The sequence below is a fragment of the Pseudorca crassidens genome, chromosome 12 (genome assembly GCF_039906515.1).
Source record: "Pseudorca crassidens isolate mPseCra1 chromosome 12, mPseCra1.hap1, whole genome shotgun sequence".
NCBI classification, from domain to species: Eukaryota; Metazoa; Chordata; class Mammalia; order Artiodactyla; family Delphinidae; genus Pseudorca; species Pseudorca crassidens.
Window position 1 is genome coordinate 77,350,699 of NC_090307.1, and position 17,109 is coordinate 77,367,807.

Consider the following 17,109-nt stretch of genomic DNA (forward strand, 5'->3'; position numbering starts at 1 on the left):
CTCTAACTCATTTTGCTCCCTTTCTTCTCTTCGATCTCTCTTTTTCTTATTTTTTTTTTTTAAAGAGGGGAAAGCAGAGTGAGAAATAAGATTACAAAATGCCACTCGGATTGCAAGGAGGGGGAAAAAATTGTCTCTGTCCCTTGGCTTCAGCCCTCTCTTGGTCCAAAGAGGTGCGGGGTGGTGGTGGGGGTTCGGGGGAAGTCTAGAGCGTGCTTGAAATCTCTTGACCCTCCGTATTCACTTTGGTCCCAAGAAATTGCTCGCGGCTGCCGAGGAGCGCTGGTGGAGGGCAGGGGGTTCCCGGAGAGTCCCAGGGGTGGATGCAGATGCGGGGGTCGGTACCCCTCCGCGCCCAGCCGAGAAGCAGCTGCCGGTTGAGTTCGGACTCGAGAGAGAGCCCCCGAGGGCGCCCCGCGCCGCGGCCGCGTCGGGCGCTTTGGTTTCGGGAGGCTGCGTCCCGGGCGCGGGGGTGGGGGGGCGTGGGGGGGTGGGGACGGCCGGGCGGGGCCCCAGGGCCGAGCGCGGGGGGCGGGGGGCGGCCCGGCCCGACGGCCTTACCACACGGCGGCCTCGTTGAGCTCGGGGTTGGGGTGCGACAGGGGTCCGCTGTAGCCGCTGGTGCCGCTCATGGGGAAGGGTGGGCTGGGGCCGCCGCTGAACACCTCGCCGGGCATGGGGTGCAGCGCGCCCGGCAGGCCCGGCTCGGGGCTCGGCGTGTCCGGGTGCGAGATCATGTCGGTGAACCTGGGGTTGTCGGCGGCGTGCGGGCCGGCGAGCGGCGGCTCCAGCGCGCCCAGCGGCGTCGAGCCGGGCCCCGAGGCGGCCAGGAAGCTCGAGTCGGCCGGGGACTGCGCCTGCGACGGCGGGCCGTGCGCGAAGAAGTCGTAGTTGCCTCCCGGCGCGTAGTAATCGCCCTGGTAGTCTGCGGACGGGACGGGGCAGGAGAGGGGAGAGTGAGAGATGCGAGATCACCGAGGGACTCGAGGGACCCGGCGGAAGAGACTCGGGGGAGGGAATCCGGGGAGACGAAGGCCAGAGACGTGGGACGTGGTGGGGGCCACCGGGACAAGACGTTAACGGGGGACCGCGCGACACTGATTCGGGGTTAGAGAAAGACCCGTGGAGAGGCCTGCGGAGACCAAGGGAGGCCGGAGGGGCGGAGGACCAGCCCCGGAGCTCGTGCTGGGCAGAGAGACAACCAGAAGTACGGAAAGGCTACACTCAGGGGCCGGGAGAGGCTCAGAGACGATGAGGAACACACAGAGAGGTTCCTTGACAAAGAGAGACGGAGGGGAGACAGCGGTGGCGGGAGGCGCAACACAGTGACGATTCCTGACAGTGTCTTAGAGTTGGTGAGAGATACACAGAGAGCGAGAGTCACGATGACTGCCAGATAAGGAGACAGGGAGAGATCGGCAGAGGACAGGGTGAAAGGGGGTTGGAGAGGGGATGCAGCAGGGAGCCCCCAGACTCATAGTCGGTGTCAAGGCAAGAAAAGCGCCTCAGTCACCGAACCCACGGCTGAGCCGGAGACCCGGCTTTATTCGACTAAGGCAGAGACAGTCTAGGGGACGCAAAGAGAAAGATGAGACGGCCGTGTGGTTAGAGACACGGGAAAAACCCGGCAAGAGACCCAGGAACGAGACGGAAGGTCGGGAGAGACAGAGGCGCCCAGAGATGCGCGAGATGAGTCAGAGAGACGGCCAGAGACGCTGGGGCTGAGAGGCCGGCGAGAGGAGTAGGGCGGGGATGCAGGGGCGACGGACGGAGACCAGAACGCGACGGGACTGAGATCGGCCCGAGACCCCGTCGGGAAGAAGCGCGGCCGGAGCACCGAGGGGCTGGCGAGTCGGGCCCCGGCCGCGGAACCCTGGACTCGGAGCGCGCAAGGCGGCCTCAGCGCCCTCTCCTTCGCCCCCTGCACCCCGCCGACCTGGCGCGGCCCCGTCCGTCCCGGTGAACGTGGGACTCCGACCGTTTGTCCTGGCCTCACCTGGCCTGGAACGGAGGAAGTTGAGGCCCAGACACTCGGGAGAGGGGAAGAGGATGAGAACACCCGCCGGGCCACGTCTAGAGTTCCCTGTGCCTCGGGCCCTCCAGGCTGACCCCGGGCGGGTTTGCCAGGACCCCAAGGTTTTGGAGTATTTGGGGACATGGAGCTCTTTTGATAAGGTGATGATAGCTATGGGCTCTCTCTCCGGAAAAATGCACAAACGCGAATTTTGCCCACAAATTCAGGGAGCACAGGGGCTCCAGATGACACGCTCGCCCATTCTCAACAAAGTGTTTTTGCATCAACCGTGTGACCTCCTTCTAGAGCCCCCTTTCCTGAAGTCCTTCCGCATAGCCTCTTCCCCTCCCCCTGGGTCGGCCCCGAAGGAGTGGGGTGTGGGAAGGCAGGAAAGGAGCACCGTGTAGCCCGCACTCGTGACAATAACCCGCTTTGTACGGCGGGAAAACCGGTGCGCCCGGAAGCTGGGGTCTCCTCTGCAAACCCACGCCTCCTGCTTAGTGTTGGGGGTCTGTCACCCGGGCGAGTTCTGGACGCCCCCTGCCGCCCCCTTCCCTCTCCAAACCCCCCCTGACATCAGTCCAAATGGGGAGTGTCTGGAGGCGGGCTTGGAGACGGTTTAGGCCACAGCTAAAACGGTCGCCAATTACTTTTTAAAAACCACTCGTTCCATTCTCCCCGTAAGGGAAGAGAAAGGTTGGAAGCGGCGAATTTGGGGCCCCTAAGGGACGGGGATGGGGGACGGCCACGGCGCCTAGCAAGCCGGCTAGCCAGGGAGGGCCTCGGCCCCCGCGCGGAGCGCGCCGCCTCCGCCCATATGGCGGCCGGGCCGGAGGTAAATGGAACAAACGCCGTCTGAAAAGCGCACAAAAGCCGCAGCTGGGGCTTTGTCCGCGCTCCCACGGGGAGCCGCCGGCCCCGCCGCCCGGCCCCTTTCTCGCCCGCTGCCGGCCGCCGACGCCGGGATCTCCCAGCACGGATTAGGAGGGGCTGCCTCCCTGGGATTGGGGGGTCCGCCCCCCCCATTCCGGGGAAAGAGGGGCCCGCGTGTCCAGGCCGTCACCCCATCCAGCAGCCGCGCGGGTAGAGGAGGCGGTGGGATTGGTGAGAGGCACACTGGTCCTGGGGGAAACCTTGGTTAATTACCCAGGCGGGGAAGAATTCCGGACTGGTACCGCCCCGCCAGCCTCCCTGCGCCGGGCGGGGATTTTGCGCTCGAGGAGCCAAAGACAGGTGAAGAGAGTTGGTGAGTAGAGGCCCCAGGACAAGTCCACCATCCCAGCTGCCTCTGGTGTCTGAAGCCCCCCAACCTGGGCCCTGCCATCTCTGTCTCTCCCGCAAAAGCACATCACCACATTTCATCCACAATTTCTGGGGCCCCTGGCCAGGCCAGAGGATCTAACCTCCCAGGCCTGCGGATGTACCAAGGCGAGTTATAGGGTTCTCTTCTTTTCCCTTCTGGGTCTGCCTGGGCACCTGGCTCCTGGCCCTCCACATTGCCACCTCTCCCCAGACTGGGCTACTAGCCTCTGCCCCTCCTCCCCCAGGCTGGGTGGCACTGAGCACAGATTCCCCTCAGGCAGAGGCATTCCTGGGGGCTCCCCAAATCCAGAGGCTCTGGAATAGAAGGGGAAGGTGCCTTCCTAGAGTCCACAAGTCTGAAATGTGTCGGATGGTGATTCAGTGCAGTAGTGCCCCCAAAGCAACTGGGTCTCAAAAAACCAAAACCAGAAAACCAACAACAAAAACAAAAAACGAAAAACGGAGGTGAGGGAGTCAGAAGAGGTAATCCAGGAAGGAGAGTGAAGTAAGTTAACATAGTGGGGTGAAGGGAGGAGAGAGGCGGGAAGGAGGAAGGGAAGGGGTGACCTGAGAGGAGATTTCACCCAGGCCTGAGCCTCGCAACACCAACCAGGAAATTCCTCTGTGCAAAGCGGGCTCCTCGCCCTCTGCAGCCCCAGAGACAGAGAATGCATAACTGGGTTGGCTCAATCCGTGCCCACCCCAGCCCTGATGAACCCTGGTGCGCTTGAAGCTGGAGGGTGGGCGGGCGTCCTAGTCCAGGGCAACCGCCAGCATCTGGGCTAACCGGGCCGGATGCTGTGCACACAGTCCCCGCAGCCCGACAGGAGATGCAGACTTGGAAGACAGCAAGGGGGCAACCCCAGATGAATCCTGACCCCTCCATCCCTACTGCCGGTGTTGCCCTCCAGTGCCTGCTTTCCTGCTGGTGCCAAATACACCAGGCTGTGGGCCAGGGCAGCAAGGGCTGTGTATCAGGTTGGGATGCGGTGCGTGCAGAAGTGCCTGACTTGGTATGACGCGTGAGAGTGCCAGCATATCTAGGCGGTGGGGTATACCTGTGCTTGTTACGGGTGACCATGTGTCTAGATGCGTGTCCCCGAGGTCTCTGAACTCGTGTGGTCCTGCATGGGTGAGTGTGTCACTGCTTTTCTCACGTGTTTATTATCTGTTGGTACCACTGCATGGTTGAGTGAACCCACGTGTCTGATTTTCTGTCCAGGAAGTATCTGCGGGTGAGTGTACCTGTGTTGGTGCGGTAGAAGGGAGGGAGGGGTCCAGGCGCAGCCTGAGATCACGGCTATCCGGCCCTGCACCCTCAAGCAGCATTGACCTAGGTGTGGGGCACCGCGTCCTAGGAGGTTGCTTACCTCCGTAGTAGGTGTACGGAGTGGACCCCAACATCTCAGACTCGTCCAAGCGGCCGCCCAACGGGCGCATGCGCCTCGGACTCCGGAAGAAGGCGTGTCTCCGGGCGCCCAGGGCGCTCAGCTGTTTCATCCGACGTTCTTTGGACCGTCGGTTCTGGAACCACACCTGGGACAGAGGAAGGGGTTGTGAACTCTGTTCCGGGTCCCCTTCTCTCCCTGCCCGGGCCACCCCCGCTGAGTCCTAGCGCCTCCTCCGCACCAAGAATGCCCTGAGCCGGGGGCCGGGCCGGATTAGACCAAAGGGGTGGAGAGGGGCCTCGGCGAACCAGCCAAGGATGAAGGATTTCGCGGACCCGTGGGGCGACTCATAAAGACTTGAGCTTCCTGGTCCTCGGCCCATCCGCGGCCTGACGGCTTTATAAAGGCCCGCCGCCCGGCACGGCTCTGGTCTCGGCCCCGCGACTCCCCAGCCGGGCTCTGGCCGTTTGTCTGCCCGCGCGTCGGGCGCAGGGAAGGAGCACGTGAAGAGCATCGCCTCTTTCTCTGCTCAGAGGACGGGAGGACAGGAAAGGTCCTGTCCTTTAAGCGAGGCTTAAAACCTTCCCTGAAAGGGGCGGGGGTGGGATTCAGAGATGTGAAGTGACCCGCCCAAGATGACGCCGCCGGAAGCCAGCAGGGCTAGGCTGAATCTTTTGGCTCGGAGTGTGACCAGCCGGCCCCGATCTCCGGCGCACCGTCTGCCCCTAGAGCGGGCTCGGCGCGCTCCTAGCCAAGGAGGCTGGGTGGGAGGCTCCTCCGAGCTTCACAGCTCGCGGACGCAGCGGGGCTGCGTTGGGGTGACCCGGCCAGAGCCGACCCGGGCCGCACCTGGATGACGCGCATGTTGAGGCCGGTCTCCTGCGCCAGCTGCTCGCGGATGTGGCGCGTGGGCTTGGGCGTGGCGGCGAAGGCGGCCTTGAGCGTCTCCAGCTGCTTGGCTTTGATGGTGGTTCGCGGGCCGCGCCGCTTCGTGCCCGAGTTCTGCTCCTCGTTCTCGTTGTTGGCCGTCTCCTTGTCCGACGACGTCGAGTTGTCCGTCTCCTTGGGATCGTCCTGGAGTGGGTCCTGGAGGTCCGGGGACAAGCTGCGGTCCGTACAGGACGACACTGCGAGAGGACGGAGCGGGAAGGGGACAGGGTGTCAGCGGCGGCCCGAGACCTCTCCCGTCGGGTAGCCTGTTCCTGCAGGCTCAGGCCACCGCCAACCCCGGCGGGTTCCCTCCCAAAGCCGGCAACAGCCCCTCCCCCAGGGGCCCGGCGCACGCCCACTCCCTCCAGGCGGGGCTGGGCCTTTGGAAGCGCCCTTCTCAAGCCCTCTCGGCACTTTTCAGCTAGTGCTTGGGAAAGGGGGAGTCGCGCTCTCTGGAGAGCCCGGCCTTCTAGGAGAGGGGACGGGAGGAGGGTACAGATGCCTTCCGGGCCGGGGATCTTCCTCTCCCTTCTCTCTTTCCTCGAGACCCCAATTAGTGTCCTCCCAGTGCAGCTAGAAATTACCAGGAGCTGAAAAGACTCGGAAAGGGGAAATTGTGCGGTTCCAAACTTGGGGAGGAGGGCAGCTTGGAAAAGCCTCCTGAACTGGAGGAGGGCGGGTTAGAGCTGGCAGTGTAGGCATCCTGGAAGGCTGGCTCCAAACGCTGACTCTCTTTCCCAGCCCCCGCACCTCCCCCCCACCTTGACCTGCCCGGCGCGAGTGGAGAGCTCTGAGCCGTGCACCGCGGGCACGCAGGGGGCAAAGGAGAGGAGCGCAGGCAGGTCTTGGCTGGAGGGCGCTGGGGCCTGGCCTGGGGAGGGGCAGGGGGCCTCCTACCTGAGTTGAGGCTACCCTCCTTGAGGCTAGACGAGCTCAGGTAGTCGTCCTTGCACACGAACTTGTTCTCGTCGATGACGTAGAGCTCCTCGCCCGTGGACAGCTGCTTGTTGCAGACCATGCAGGTGAAGCAGTTGAGGTGGAAGACTTTGCCGCGGGCCTTACGCACCAGGTCACTGGGCGAGATGCCTTGCGCGCAGCCTGCACACTTAGTGCCGAAGCGCCTGCAGACACAACAGGGCCTGTCACCCAGGGCCAGCCCAGTGTCCCATCCTCCTGAAGCCCTGACCTCCCACCCTGCCCTAGCTTCTGAAAAGCCTCCGTTTCCACATCTGTCAAATGAGATCCCAATCCTGTCCTCCCTGGTCAGAAGGCAAGACGTGAGACAAATATCCAGGTCTTTTCTTGGGACTGGGACTGTCATGCCTCGGTCAGGTTTATTTGGACTCTGCTGGGCTTCCGGCAATGGGCGCCGCAGCCTTCAGCCCAGCAGACGGCCCAGAGCACCTCAAGTGGCGCCCCTCCCCCACCCCACATCGCTACCAGATGGGCCGGGGCTGCTCCTGGCAAACTCTGCTCTGGAGGTCGTGAAGCATTTAAAGCCAGGCAGGCCGGGTTTGGACCATTTCTCGGCTTTGCCTCCTGGATCCTTAACAGTCTGCTGGGGTCCAGGTAGGGCCAAGGAGCCTGGCTGTCGGGTCCTAGCGATGGAGCTGGGGGGAGCCCCTCTTCTGAGCTGAACCTTAGCAGGAAGGAGGGAACCTTCTGCTGGTCCTCAGGCAGGCAGCGGGAAAATGTGACCAGAAGGCGATCCCAAACCTGCCCGGCCAGAACACGGGCTCTCTCACATGCCACCTTTTCTGTGTCCCTGGTCTAAATCCTCTTCTCTCTCCCTTGAGCGCTGGGAGACGGCTGGCCTCCCCCGAAATGGATGGTGCAGACCGGCACAGGGAGGGGTGAGGTGCCGGGGGAGGGGGAGGGCGAGGGCCCAGGACGCTGGGGCCCCACGGCTCCTCGTACCCACGTCTCTAAACAGGGCGAATTTGGGTGACGTTGATGTAGTGAGGGCATTAGAAGCCATAAGTCACTTTGGGCCTTATCCGGCAGTGTAATTGGCCACATGCACCTTATCAAAAATCATTAGGTGCTTTGCAAGCACCACCACATTAGGGGCCTCGGGCCTCTGGGGCCGAGGAGTCTACACGTGTAAAGGCGCGTCTGACCTTTTCTCCTATTCAAGTTCCCTAGTGCCAGGTACTGGGGCCGGCGAGCAGCCTTTCTCCAGGGCGTTAATCACGCCCCCCCTTCCCTCCACGCAATTGGCGCTCACAAAGCCGGGGGAAGCGGGCAGGGCTGAGCTGCCAAAAGCCCCACAGCCTCCCAGGCCGACCTTCGGCGTTTCTCAGCTGGGAAAGTGAGGCTCAGAGAAGTGATCTGCTGTGCCCTGCCTGAGGGCGCCCGTGGGCAGCAAGGCTGGACTCCGGAGGTCCTGATTCCAGCTTCCATTTCATTTGTACTTTCAACAGAGGAGAAAATGTTTAAGGAGTTGGTGGGGGGAGTGAGGAGAAGATTCCCTGCCCCATCACCAGGGGAGGCCTTTCTGGCTGAGTCCCCTCAGGAGCTGGGAAGTTTCTGTTTGTCCAGAAGCACCCTGGGGGTCCCACCTGCCTGGAGCCCAGCTTCTGGACTCCGCACTCTGCCTGCCCCTAACTTCGCAAAAATCCTTAGTCTCTCCGAGCCTGGCTGGAAGCTTCCACCTTTGGGGTGGCCTCAGCTAGCAAGAGGCAGAGACGGATGGGCAGCAAGTTTGTCAAGCTTCCTCCCCCTGGCCCACCACCGATCCAAGCTGGCCTGGAAAAGCCAGCTACAAGCAGCCCAGCAGCGTTCTTCTCACTCTGCCTGGGTTCAGGCCCTTGTTGGACCGAGGGCAGGAGGAGAGTGGTGGGCTCCCCGGCTCCCCATTGAACCTGGTGGGCCTGGGAGGCTGGGATGGGTTTCGTGGTGTCCCCTTCCCCGGCGCCCCAGCGGAGCGCCTGCAGGGCGGGCGCTCGGGCAACAGGGCGGCGCGGCTTCTTACCTGAAGAAGTCATTTTTGCAGTAGAGCTTGCCCTCGCGCGAGAAGCACTTCTCCGAGAGGTTGGTCTTACACTCGCAGCACTGAACGCATTTGATGTGCCACGCGCGGTCCAGCACGTTCAGCAGAAAGCGGTCGAGGATGGGCCGCTCGCAACCAGCACAGTGCACCATCATAGCCCCGCGCCCCGGCGGCTCGGGCCGCCTTGCCCTCCCTTTGGGCCCCCGGCCCTCGGGCCCCCTGGCCCCGCCGCTGCTCTCCGCCTCTTCTCTTGGCCGCCGCCGGGCGAGTCCGGTCCGAACCAAGACTCAGCCGGTCAAGTCCTTGGGTGATTGCTGGCCTGGCGCTGGGCTGCCCTGGGCGGGGTGGGGAGTGGTGGCGTTCACAGCCTCATGCCCCGGGCCGCGCGCCCCAGTGTATCTTGGGTGGCCGCGGGCTTCGCCTCTGCCGAGCGGCTTTCCCGGTGGCGGAGGCGCCGGCACTTTCCCCCACTTTCAAGCGGTTCCTATCCTCATCTTTGTCTGGCCGCCGCCTAATTCGCGCATCCTTATTCAGATTTGGTGACGTGGCGAGGCACGTAGGGGGCCCGGCGGCCAATGGGTACGCGGTGGCCATGGCAACCTCTTAAATTTATAGCATATCTAAATTGGCTACAGCGTTGCCGTCCGGACAGAGCAAAAAAAACAAGGCATCAGTATTGTTGAGTATTAGCTTGTACCTGGTTCGGAGGCTAAGTAAGTATTTACCTTCCAGTTTGGGGCTTGGGGCTGGGGGCCGCGCGATCTGAAAACTGCGTCTCTCTTCTCTCTCTTCACACATATTTGGGGGGCTGGGGTTCGAAGGCCTAGTGGGAGGGGGACCTCTGCCCCCTTCACAATCCACGGAACTTGCAGAAGTTGCCCGAGGCCGGGATCGCGCTCTACGTCTGCCTCCTCTTTCCCAGCCCAGCCTGTCGTTTTGGACTCCCCCATCCGCGCACCCCTTGGGTCAGCGCCCTGGAGCTGCGGCGGCGAGGTTCTCGGGACTCCCGGAGGCGGCACCGGCTTCCTTTGTCATATGCGGGGGCTGGGGCCCAGCCCGGCCTTTCTCAGGGAGAGGGAGAGAGAGAGAGAGAGAGAGAAAGGCCGAGCAAGCCCAGACCCAGGTTGGCGGGGGATGTCCTCTGGCCCGGTCTCAGACCGCGGAGTTGTTTCCAGCCGGAGCGCGCTGGCCACGGGGCTCGGGGGAGATGTGGGGAGGGGGAGATCCAGGATGCACCGGTCTTCCCGAAGCCAGCTCTGAAGTGATGTTCACCGCGTCTCCGCTTTCCTCGCTGCACCTTCCAGATCCCGGGTCAGCCAGTCGGGGCGCCGCGGTGAGTGGGTAGCGCGGCCGAGGAGGGTACGCTGGAGATTGCGCGGGGCGCTGTTTGCACACGCTGGGCGTCCGGGCGGAGTGTGCAAGTTCGATCCATCATAGGAAGCAGGAAGTACCATTCCACGGGGCTCGGAGGGTGTGTGGGGCGTTCGCAGGTGTGTGTGGAGGGGGAATGTGACTCTGGTGGGGGGAGGGAGAGGGCCATGCCTCCTTTCCCAAGGTGCCAGCCCAGCGCCTGACCGGGGTGCTCTAAGTTAGGGAGGGCAGGCAGGCAAAGTGGGAATTTTCCCTTCCCGGTCCAGGAAAGAGGGCTAACGGGGTCTGTAGGGCCTGGGCCCACAGGCTGGGGGCCAGAGGAGCATGTGTGTGCGCTAAGGCTCGCCTGTGGATGTGTGTTTGGGCGCATTTGCTGAGTTTGTTAGTATACATTTGCTGTTTGAGAATCCTGTTTTTGCCTCTCTTTAGAGTTACTCATGAATCAATCATGTGAATACGTTTTGGCACGTGTATTTTTGTGTGTTTGTATCTGTGCATAGTTCTGCTAATATTTGTGTGTATTTGTGCGGTCCTGTTTTTGTTGGTCGGTGTGTATATATATATATGTGCATACGTATCTGCAGTCACATGAATGTGATGGTGTTTGCCTGTGTGAGTGTGCATCTGTGTAAGATTATTTGTACAGGTGTGTGGTAACACTGATGTGAAAGTAGACTTTGAAACGTCGGAATCGCGTGCAGGTGAGCGTGCGTGTATGTGACTGACTGAGCCGGGCTGGCTGTGTTTGTGAGTGCAGAAGTTTTTGGATCTGTGTTTGTGGGCCAGTCATTACGTGTGTGTCTGCATGTATGTATTTCTGCAGATAGCAGTAGTTTTGGTTATGTGACTCCTGTCGTGTTTATTTTTGAGGGGAGGTGTATGTTTGTGTGTGCACTTCTAGTGTGCTTGCCTTTGTAGATTTGTGAATGCCTGTATTGGGGCAGTTGGTGGAGGCGCAGAGATGTTCCCTTTCCCCCCTGGTTCCTGTCCAGACCTCCAGCTTCCCCCCACAGTCCACAGTTTCTGTGTGAAGTGATCTGGTTCTGACAGGGAATTGACAGGTGCTGGTCACTGGGTGGGGCATTGACCCAGAAGCTGGGCTTCTGAAAAGGAGTCCCTGGACTGGGCAGCTTCTGCTGTTACTCCAACCTCCAGCTTGCCGAGCAAGGGACAGGTGTGGCTGGACGGAGCTCGGCTCGGCCAGGAAGAAGCAGGCCGGATCTTGTCTGGTCTCCCAGGCTGGGCTGGGAGAGCTCCAGGAGCCCCAAATGAAATCAATTGCAGTTTCTGGCAGTGCCTGGCCCTGCCCTCCTGGGGTGTGAAGGGTCCTTGGGCTCAGACAGGGCAGGGACAGAGAAGCAAGAACCTGAGAGGAGAGAGGCACCCGGGCTCCAAGTGGAGGCGAATTGCGCTGCGTACTTGGTCTTTGTCTCGCTGGGGTTTCTTCCTCTCTCCTGAGTTCTCTTCACTTCATTTCCTTTCTGTCTCTCTTTCTTGTGTTCAGCCTCTGTTCTTCTTCTGTTTCCCTTTCCCGCTGTTGCCCCATCGCTTTCTTTTTCGGTTTCTCTGTTTTTATTTCTCTGCCTCTGCCTCTCTCTGGGCATCCAAGTCCAGCATCTGGCTCAAAGGCTGAGATGAAGGATTCTCACTGTGTTCCAGGCGGATTTTGGGGTGTGTGTGGGGAACTACTCTACAGTCATTAAAAGCCGGCATCTAGATGGGAGGCTTCTCCCTCGCCCTGGACTAGGTGCGCTGAGCCTAGCTGCCACCTCCACCCCCAAGTGGGTATCTGAAGAGCCGGGTCTGCTGTGTCTTTCTAGCCCCAGCTCTGCACACCACGCTGGCTGCTGGGTGCCTGTGTGCCAGGCTCCCTCTAGGACAAATTCACCCACCCTCACCTCCTGGATGTGCTTAAATGCCAGTGCACAGCCTGGCCCCAGCTGCTGCCGTGCCAGGCCGGGGAGGTAGGAGGAATGTGGGCAGTCTCAGAGAGCAGCTCTGAGCCTGGATGCGGGCGAGTCACCCGGGGCTGGATGCCCGGTGGCAGGAGATGAGGTCTCTGCTTCCAGAAGCCCCGGCCTGGCCTCCTCCCTCCAGTAGCTGAGCTTACGCATCCTGTCCAGGTCACAGACCCTTGGAATCGCCCTGGGAGCCTCAGCACAGCCCACCCTCAGTCCAGAACCCCCTCGCTCCAGCCCAGTCTCAGGGGATACTGCTTGGCCCTTGTCAGCCCTCCACCTTCCAGGGCGCACAGCCTCCGAAAAACGCCAGCAGACCAACTATTAAACGAATTATCCCTCCCTAACAGCGCTAACAGATGGCGACCAGGCAGCGAAATCCCCTCCTATATGTAACTAATAAACCGCTTGTGTCTTAACAGGGTAATGCATGGAGACGCAATGTCACTTATACAAGATGTTGATGGAATTTACTATATAAAAATCTTCCTCCTAGAGTAAAGAGTATCAACATTACAACTCGACAGACGGCAGCGGGATAAGTAAAACAGACAAAAGACAAACAAGATAATAATCTGTTTCCAATCACTTAAGCCCTGTAGAGTTAGTAATATGCGGTTTGCATATTCCCCCTTGAGTTTGGTAATTAATTACCGGCGCGGAGGCACACAGCCGCTCGGGTTGGGAGTTTCGAGGCACGCTGAGCTGGGGATTGGGGCTGGGTGCCTTTTCCCGACTTCTGCAGCCTGGGACACGGGGCAGCGGCCGGAATGCGGACTCTTCTGGGCGTTTGGAGCCGACCTTCCCGCAGGTCGTGCAACACCTCCCGGCTCCTCACCGGACTCTCCAGCCTGGGGAGATTCTGCAGCCGAGCAGAAACGGGGGCTTTTCTGGCGGCCAGAGTATCTCCCTTCGCCCCATCTGAAGACAGCCCCTCCCTTTGAATGGACTGGAGTGGCCTGCTTTCTCGGGGAGCGCGCGCGTTGGGGGGACCCGGGAAGCGCGCCCCTCGCCCTCGTCTCCCCGTGGTCTCTTGGGCGACTCAGCCCATCCTCTCCCGCGACTTCCATCATTACCGCCCCCCACCCAACACGCACACTCCACCCTCCCCCCCCCCGCCCCCGCCCTTGCCGGAGCCAGCGCGGCTTTAACATTAAACAAACGCAGCGAGCGCCTCAGAGCTGAGCTCTCGGCCGGGTCTGCGCGGCGGCGGCGTTACAAATTGTAAATTTAAATTGCTCGCCGGATTCATTACCTCCCCTCTTTGATTTCAGCCAGCCGTGAAAAATTATACTGGTGTACCACTGAGAAACTGTTTTGCCGCAAAGAACCCGCGCCTAATCACTGGCTTTCTCCCTCCGACAAAAGTGTAATTATTTTGTTTGGGGTGTAAATATAGGCCGCGCTGCGCACACATACTCAGCGTCCCGCCGCGCCGCCGCGAGGAATCGGCCCCCGGGTAGGAGCGGGCGTGGAGGCTGGGCCCTACCGCCCGGAGGCCGGAGAAGAGCGGCTGGCTTGGCGCTCCGGAGAGACCCAGAGAGCCGAGCCGGCAGGTGCAGTCCACGGTCCCTGCCCTCGGGAGTTCGGGTTTGCCCGATGATCCCCGGACCGTGTGCGCCCAGGCTGGCCTGGGTGGACGTCCACCGGGTGCGTCGCGTGGATCGGGGCGAGGGCTTGGGCCTAGGCATCCGGGCAGGGATGCAGAAGGGACTGGTGGGGGAATGGGAGTGAGGGGGCAGTGGAGGAGCTTTCTGGGATACCCGCGGGGGCGGCCAGCTGGGGGCAGCCCCGAGTCCAGGCTGGGAGAGTGTGCGGGCCTGGGCGTCCCCACCAGGGCAGGACATAGGCTGAACCCTGGAAGGCAGGGGCGACGAGGCCAGTGTGTCCCCTCGCACTCTGCTGTGGACTGCTTGGTTTCCAGAACATCTCTGCGGGGCGCAGGGCCTTCCTGTCAGTTGAATCGTGCGCGGCTTAATTAACGGTCTCGTTAACTGGGCTGGCCCGACCTGGAACGTTTAATCAAAAAGGCAGGGAATCCCTCCCCTCCCCTCCCTCCCTCCCTCCCTTCCTTCCTTCCTCCCTCCTCTTTCCTTCATCTATTTATTCATCCATCAACAATGGCAAAGCTTCTCCCCTCCTTAAACACCCCCTCCCAGCGCTGGGGAGCGAGGCTCTGAGTCCCCAGTCCAATATCTGGGGCGGGACTTTAAGGGGCCTGAGGGGCGTGAGCGGGTGGCAGGAGCTGGGCAGCACTGTTGTGTTCAGTGGCTTTGGGACAGGCACTGAGGCCAGAAGGCGTGGTCAGCTTCATGGGGCAGAGGCTGGTGGGAGTCTGCTGCGGAGCCCTACGAGCCACCAGGGCCAGGCCCGGCCAGTGTTTCTGGGTGGGAGCAGGTTGGAGGCCAGCGGCTGCTCGCACTTGGCCGTTCGGGGAGATCCAGCTCCAGAGTGAATGGGTGTGTGTGTGTGAGCGCTGGCCAGCTTAGAGACCTGGCTGGTTGGGGCCAGGGTAGGGTGGAGCATGGTGTCCCCTTTCTCCTTCCAGCAAGACACCCCTTCCTGGAATGCATCTCTCAGAGGCCCCACCCATCAGGCTGCCTTGCCAGCTCCCGCAGGCTACATCACTCTCTTCGGTGCTGCAACCCAGGGCCCAACTTAGGCAGCAGTAGCAGGGAGGGTGCAGACTGGAGCTGATCCCTGGGGGCCCGAGGGGGGCCTGGGGAGGACAGAAGGAAAGGTGCGAGCCAGTCCTCCAACTTGTGGGGGGCAACGCTGACTCTTTGTTCAGAGAGGGAAAACCCCATACTTTGTGCAGAGCTGGAGGCTGCCCCGACAGCTGCCCAGTGAGGCTCAAATCCTAGGTGGCCAGACTAGCCGAGGGTTTGAGCTGAGAGCCGCTGGCATCTTCCGCATTCTCGCCGTGGCGGTTTAGCCTGGACGGCCGCCCCAGCCCATTGATGTCCGAGAGCAGGCAGCTCTGGGGCGCGTGGGGTTGTGGTCATGGCCTCTCTGGCCCCATTGAGGTAACCGACGGTGGAGGCCATCACCGGAGCTCCGGGAGCTGTTTTTAAGAAGATGCTTGCAACTCTGCTCCACCTCTGGAGCCCAAATGGGGAGCGCTAACCTACAAATTCAGCATCCCGCAGACTTTCTAATTATCCTCCCTCGACTAGCTAGCTAGTCTGAGTTTGAGTCTGTATCTTGCTTCCCCTTTCTTTTATCTTGGTCTTTTCTGTGGTCTCGATAGCATTTCTCTTTCTCTCTCTCGTTCCCTTTCCGGCTCTGGCTCTCTACCTCCTTCTCCTCCTTTCCCCATTCTCTCCCACCTCCTCTCCGCCCCCCCAATATCCCACCTCCTTTTTGTTAGCCTAATATGGGTTCCTTTAGAAATCGCCCAACTTTGGCAGCCCGCGCGCGCTGTGTTTGTGTGTGTGTGTGTGTGCGTGCGCGCGCGCGTGAGTGTGTGTATTTCTCGGCTGCTAATGATTGTGTGTTGATAGAGCAACGCAGTGGCCTCATTAGCCTTTGTTTAGAAGGTGTTAAAAGGGAAATCTGCATCGGAAAGCCGCGGTTTACACCGCAGCCTGGCTGAACAACGCGCTGGAGCCGGCTGGGGGGTGGAGGGGCTGCCCACCGCCCTTGGACCCCGGGAGGGGGGAAGGGCTCCGGGAAGGCGACCCCCAGCACCTTCCTCCCAAGACGAGTATGTTTACCCTGCTGCGCGCCCCTCTGTTCCTCGGGGACCACAGCGGGGATCGCGCTTTCTCTAAAACTCCTTTGAGCTGCCCAACAGTGCGCGGTGGCCTTTCTCCTCCGTTTCTTGGGCGAAGAGGAGGGGAAGGGCAGAATGCTGTTCCGAAAAAAAAAATTCCAGGGATTTTTTGAGGCGGGGGGCGGTGAGAGGTCTTATTTTGGAGGTGAATACCAATCAGTCCGCGGCGGCTGGAGCTGGGCTCCGGGTCTTTGGCTGGTTGGTTTGTGGCAATATCGCTGCGGCCTGGACGCAGGTGTGGAGGCCCCAGGCATTAGAAAGTCTGCAAGAGTTCTCTTTCTTTCCTCCCAACAAATTGGCAGACGGACTGAGGAAGAGTCTTCTTCTCGTGGTTAGACTCATTCCTAAACTTCCCCTGTGTACCCCTACCCTAGGGCTCCTTTAGGGAACGAATTCCGTGAGAGTACATCGTAGCTTGGCTGGCCGACTTCTCTGAAGGTTGGCGGAAGCGTATAACTTTATTGACCATGGGCTGGAGTGTGTGTCTCTGTGTGTTTATGTATGTGGTTGTAGGATTTGGAGAATGACCGTCACACGCGCGGCATTTCCCACTCCCTCGGGGAAGCAAGGTTTCAGGCAGAGGAGAACGTGAGAAGAAATTCTTTTTATTCTGGCTTCTACGAAGGGGCCCATAAAAAAAAAGAGAAAGAAATATTTTGAGAGGCCTCTGTGGGTGAAGCTTGTTGAACTCGGAGAAAGACGCCTTTCCTGGCAAAAGGGAGAAAAAACTCTGCAGAATTCCAGCGGCGGGATGTACAGTCTCCGATCAGAGCATAATTCATTCCTTTTTGCTGGGCCTTGGTTGCATGGGAATCAACCCTTTCTCATCTCTCTGACTTCCCTCTCTGAGCTTCGGTTTCCCCTCCCTTGGATTTGATGCTGCGGGTCTTGGGGTCTGGGTGGTCTTGCGTTTTCACAGCCCCGTATACCCACGATAAAACATTAGACATCGCTATTTCCCCCCTCTTTGGTCGAAGGCTAGGCTAGGTGTTGTCTGGGGACAGATTGTGGGCGGCTAGGGCCTGGGGCAGTGACAGTGAAACGAATTCCAAACCTAATCTGAACTCGCCATGTGAACTTCCCTGGCCCCCAACGCTGTGTAGACAGAAGCAAGGTTCCGCGTGAAACCAAGTTAAAATCGACCGCCGTAATGCAGTGGGATGGGATCAGGGCCGAGTTCGGACGATGCGGGGAGAGGATGAGAAAACCTCTACCTGTCCGCTCTGGTCTTTCTCTCTTTTTTCCCGAAGCAGGTTTGGCGGAGAAGGCAGCGGGTGCGCCCCCGGTCGCAGCCTGGCTACGCGCGGGCGCGGGAGTTTGGACCAAGACAAAGACGGGAGCTGTCCGCGGTGCTGAACCTGACGCGCCGCCGCGAGGGC

General features: G+C 60.7%; 1 protein-coding gene and 1 long non-coding RNA gene across 3 annotated transcripts in view; one reads left to right on the top strand and one right to left on the bottom strand.

Annotated features, from left to right (window-relative positions):
* Window positions 1-557: 557 nt before the first annotated feature.
* LHX5 (LIM homeobox 5) lies at window positions 558-9,126 on the bottom strand. 2 transcript variants are annotated; one of them, XM_067701443.1, is made up of 5 exons: window positions 8,609-9,126; window positions 6,532-6,755; window positions 5,554-5,831; window positions 4,687-4,852; window positions 558-925 (listed from the first exon to the last, which is right to left on the bottom strand). In XM_067701443.1, the coding sequence occupies exons 1-5, from the start codon at window positions 8,779-8,781 to the stop codon at window positions 558-560; spliced, it is 1,209 nt and encodes a 402-aa protein (XP_067557544.1). In that variant the 5' UTR covers window positions 8,782-9,126. The 2 variants fall into 2 exon arrangements, with proteins under 2 accessions (XP_067557544.1, XP_067557543.1); XM_067701442.1 differs by lacking the exon at window positions 8,609-9,126 and having other exon boundaries at window positions 6,532-7,107.
* A 156-nt stretch (window positions 9,127-9,282) lies between these two features.
* The window catches only part of LOC137204175 (uncharacterized), a 47,791-nt gene continuing 39,964 nt past the window's right edge, over window positions 9,283-17,109 (top strand). Inside the window, exon 1 of the long non-coding RNA XR_010933450.1 lies at window positions 9,283-9,339. This is a non-coding gene — a long non-coding RNA (uncharacterized lncRNA). The remainder of the gene's footprint in view (window positions 9,340-17,109) is intronic.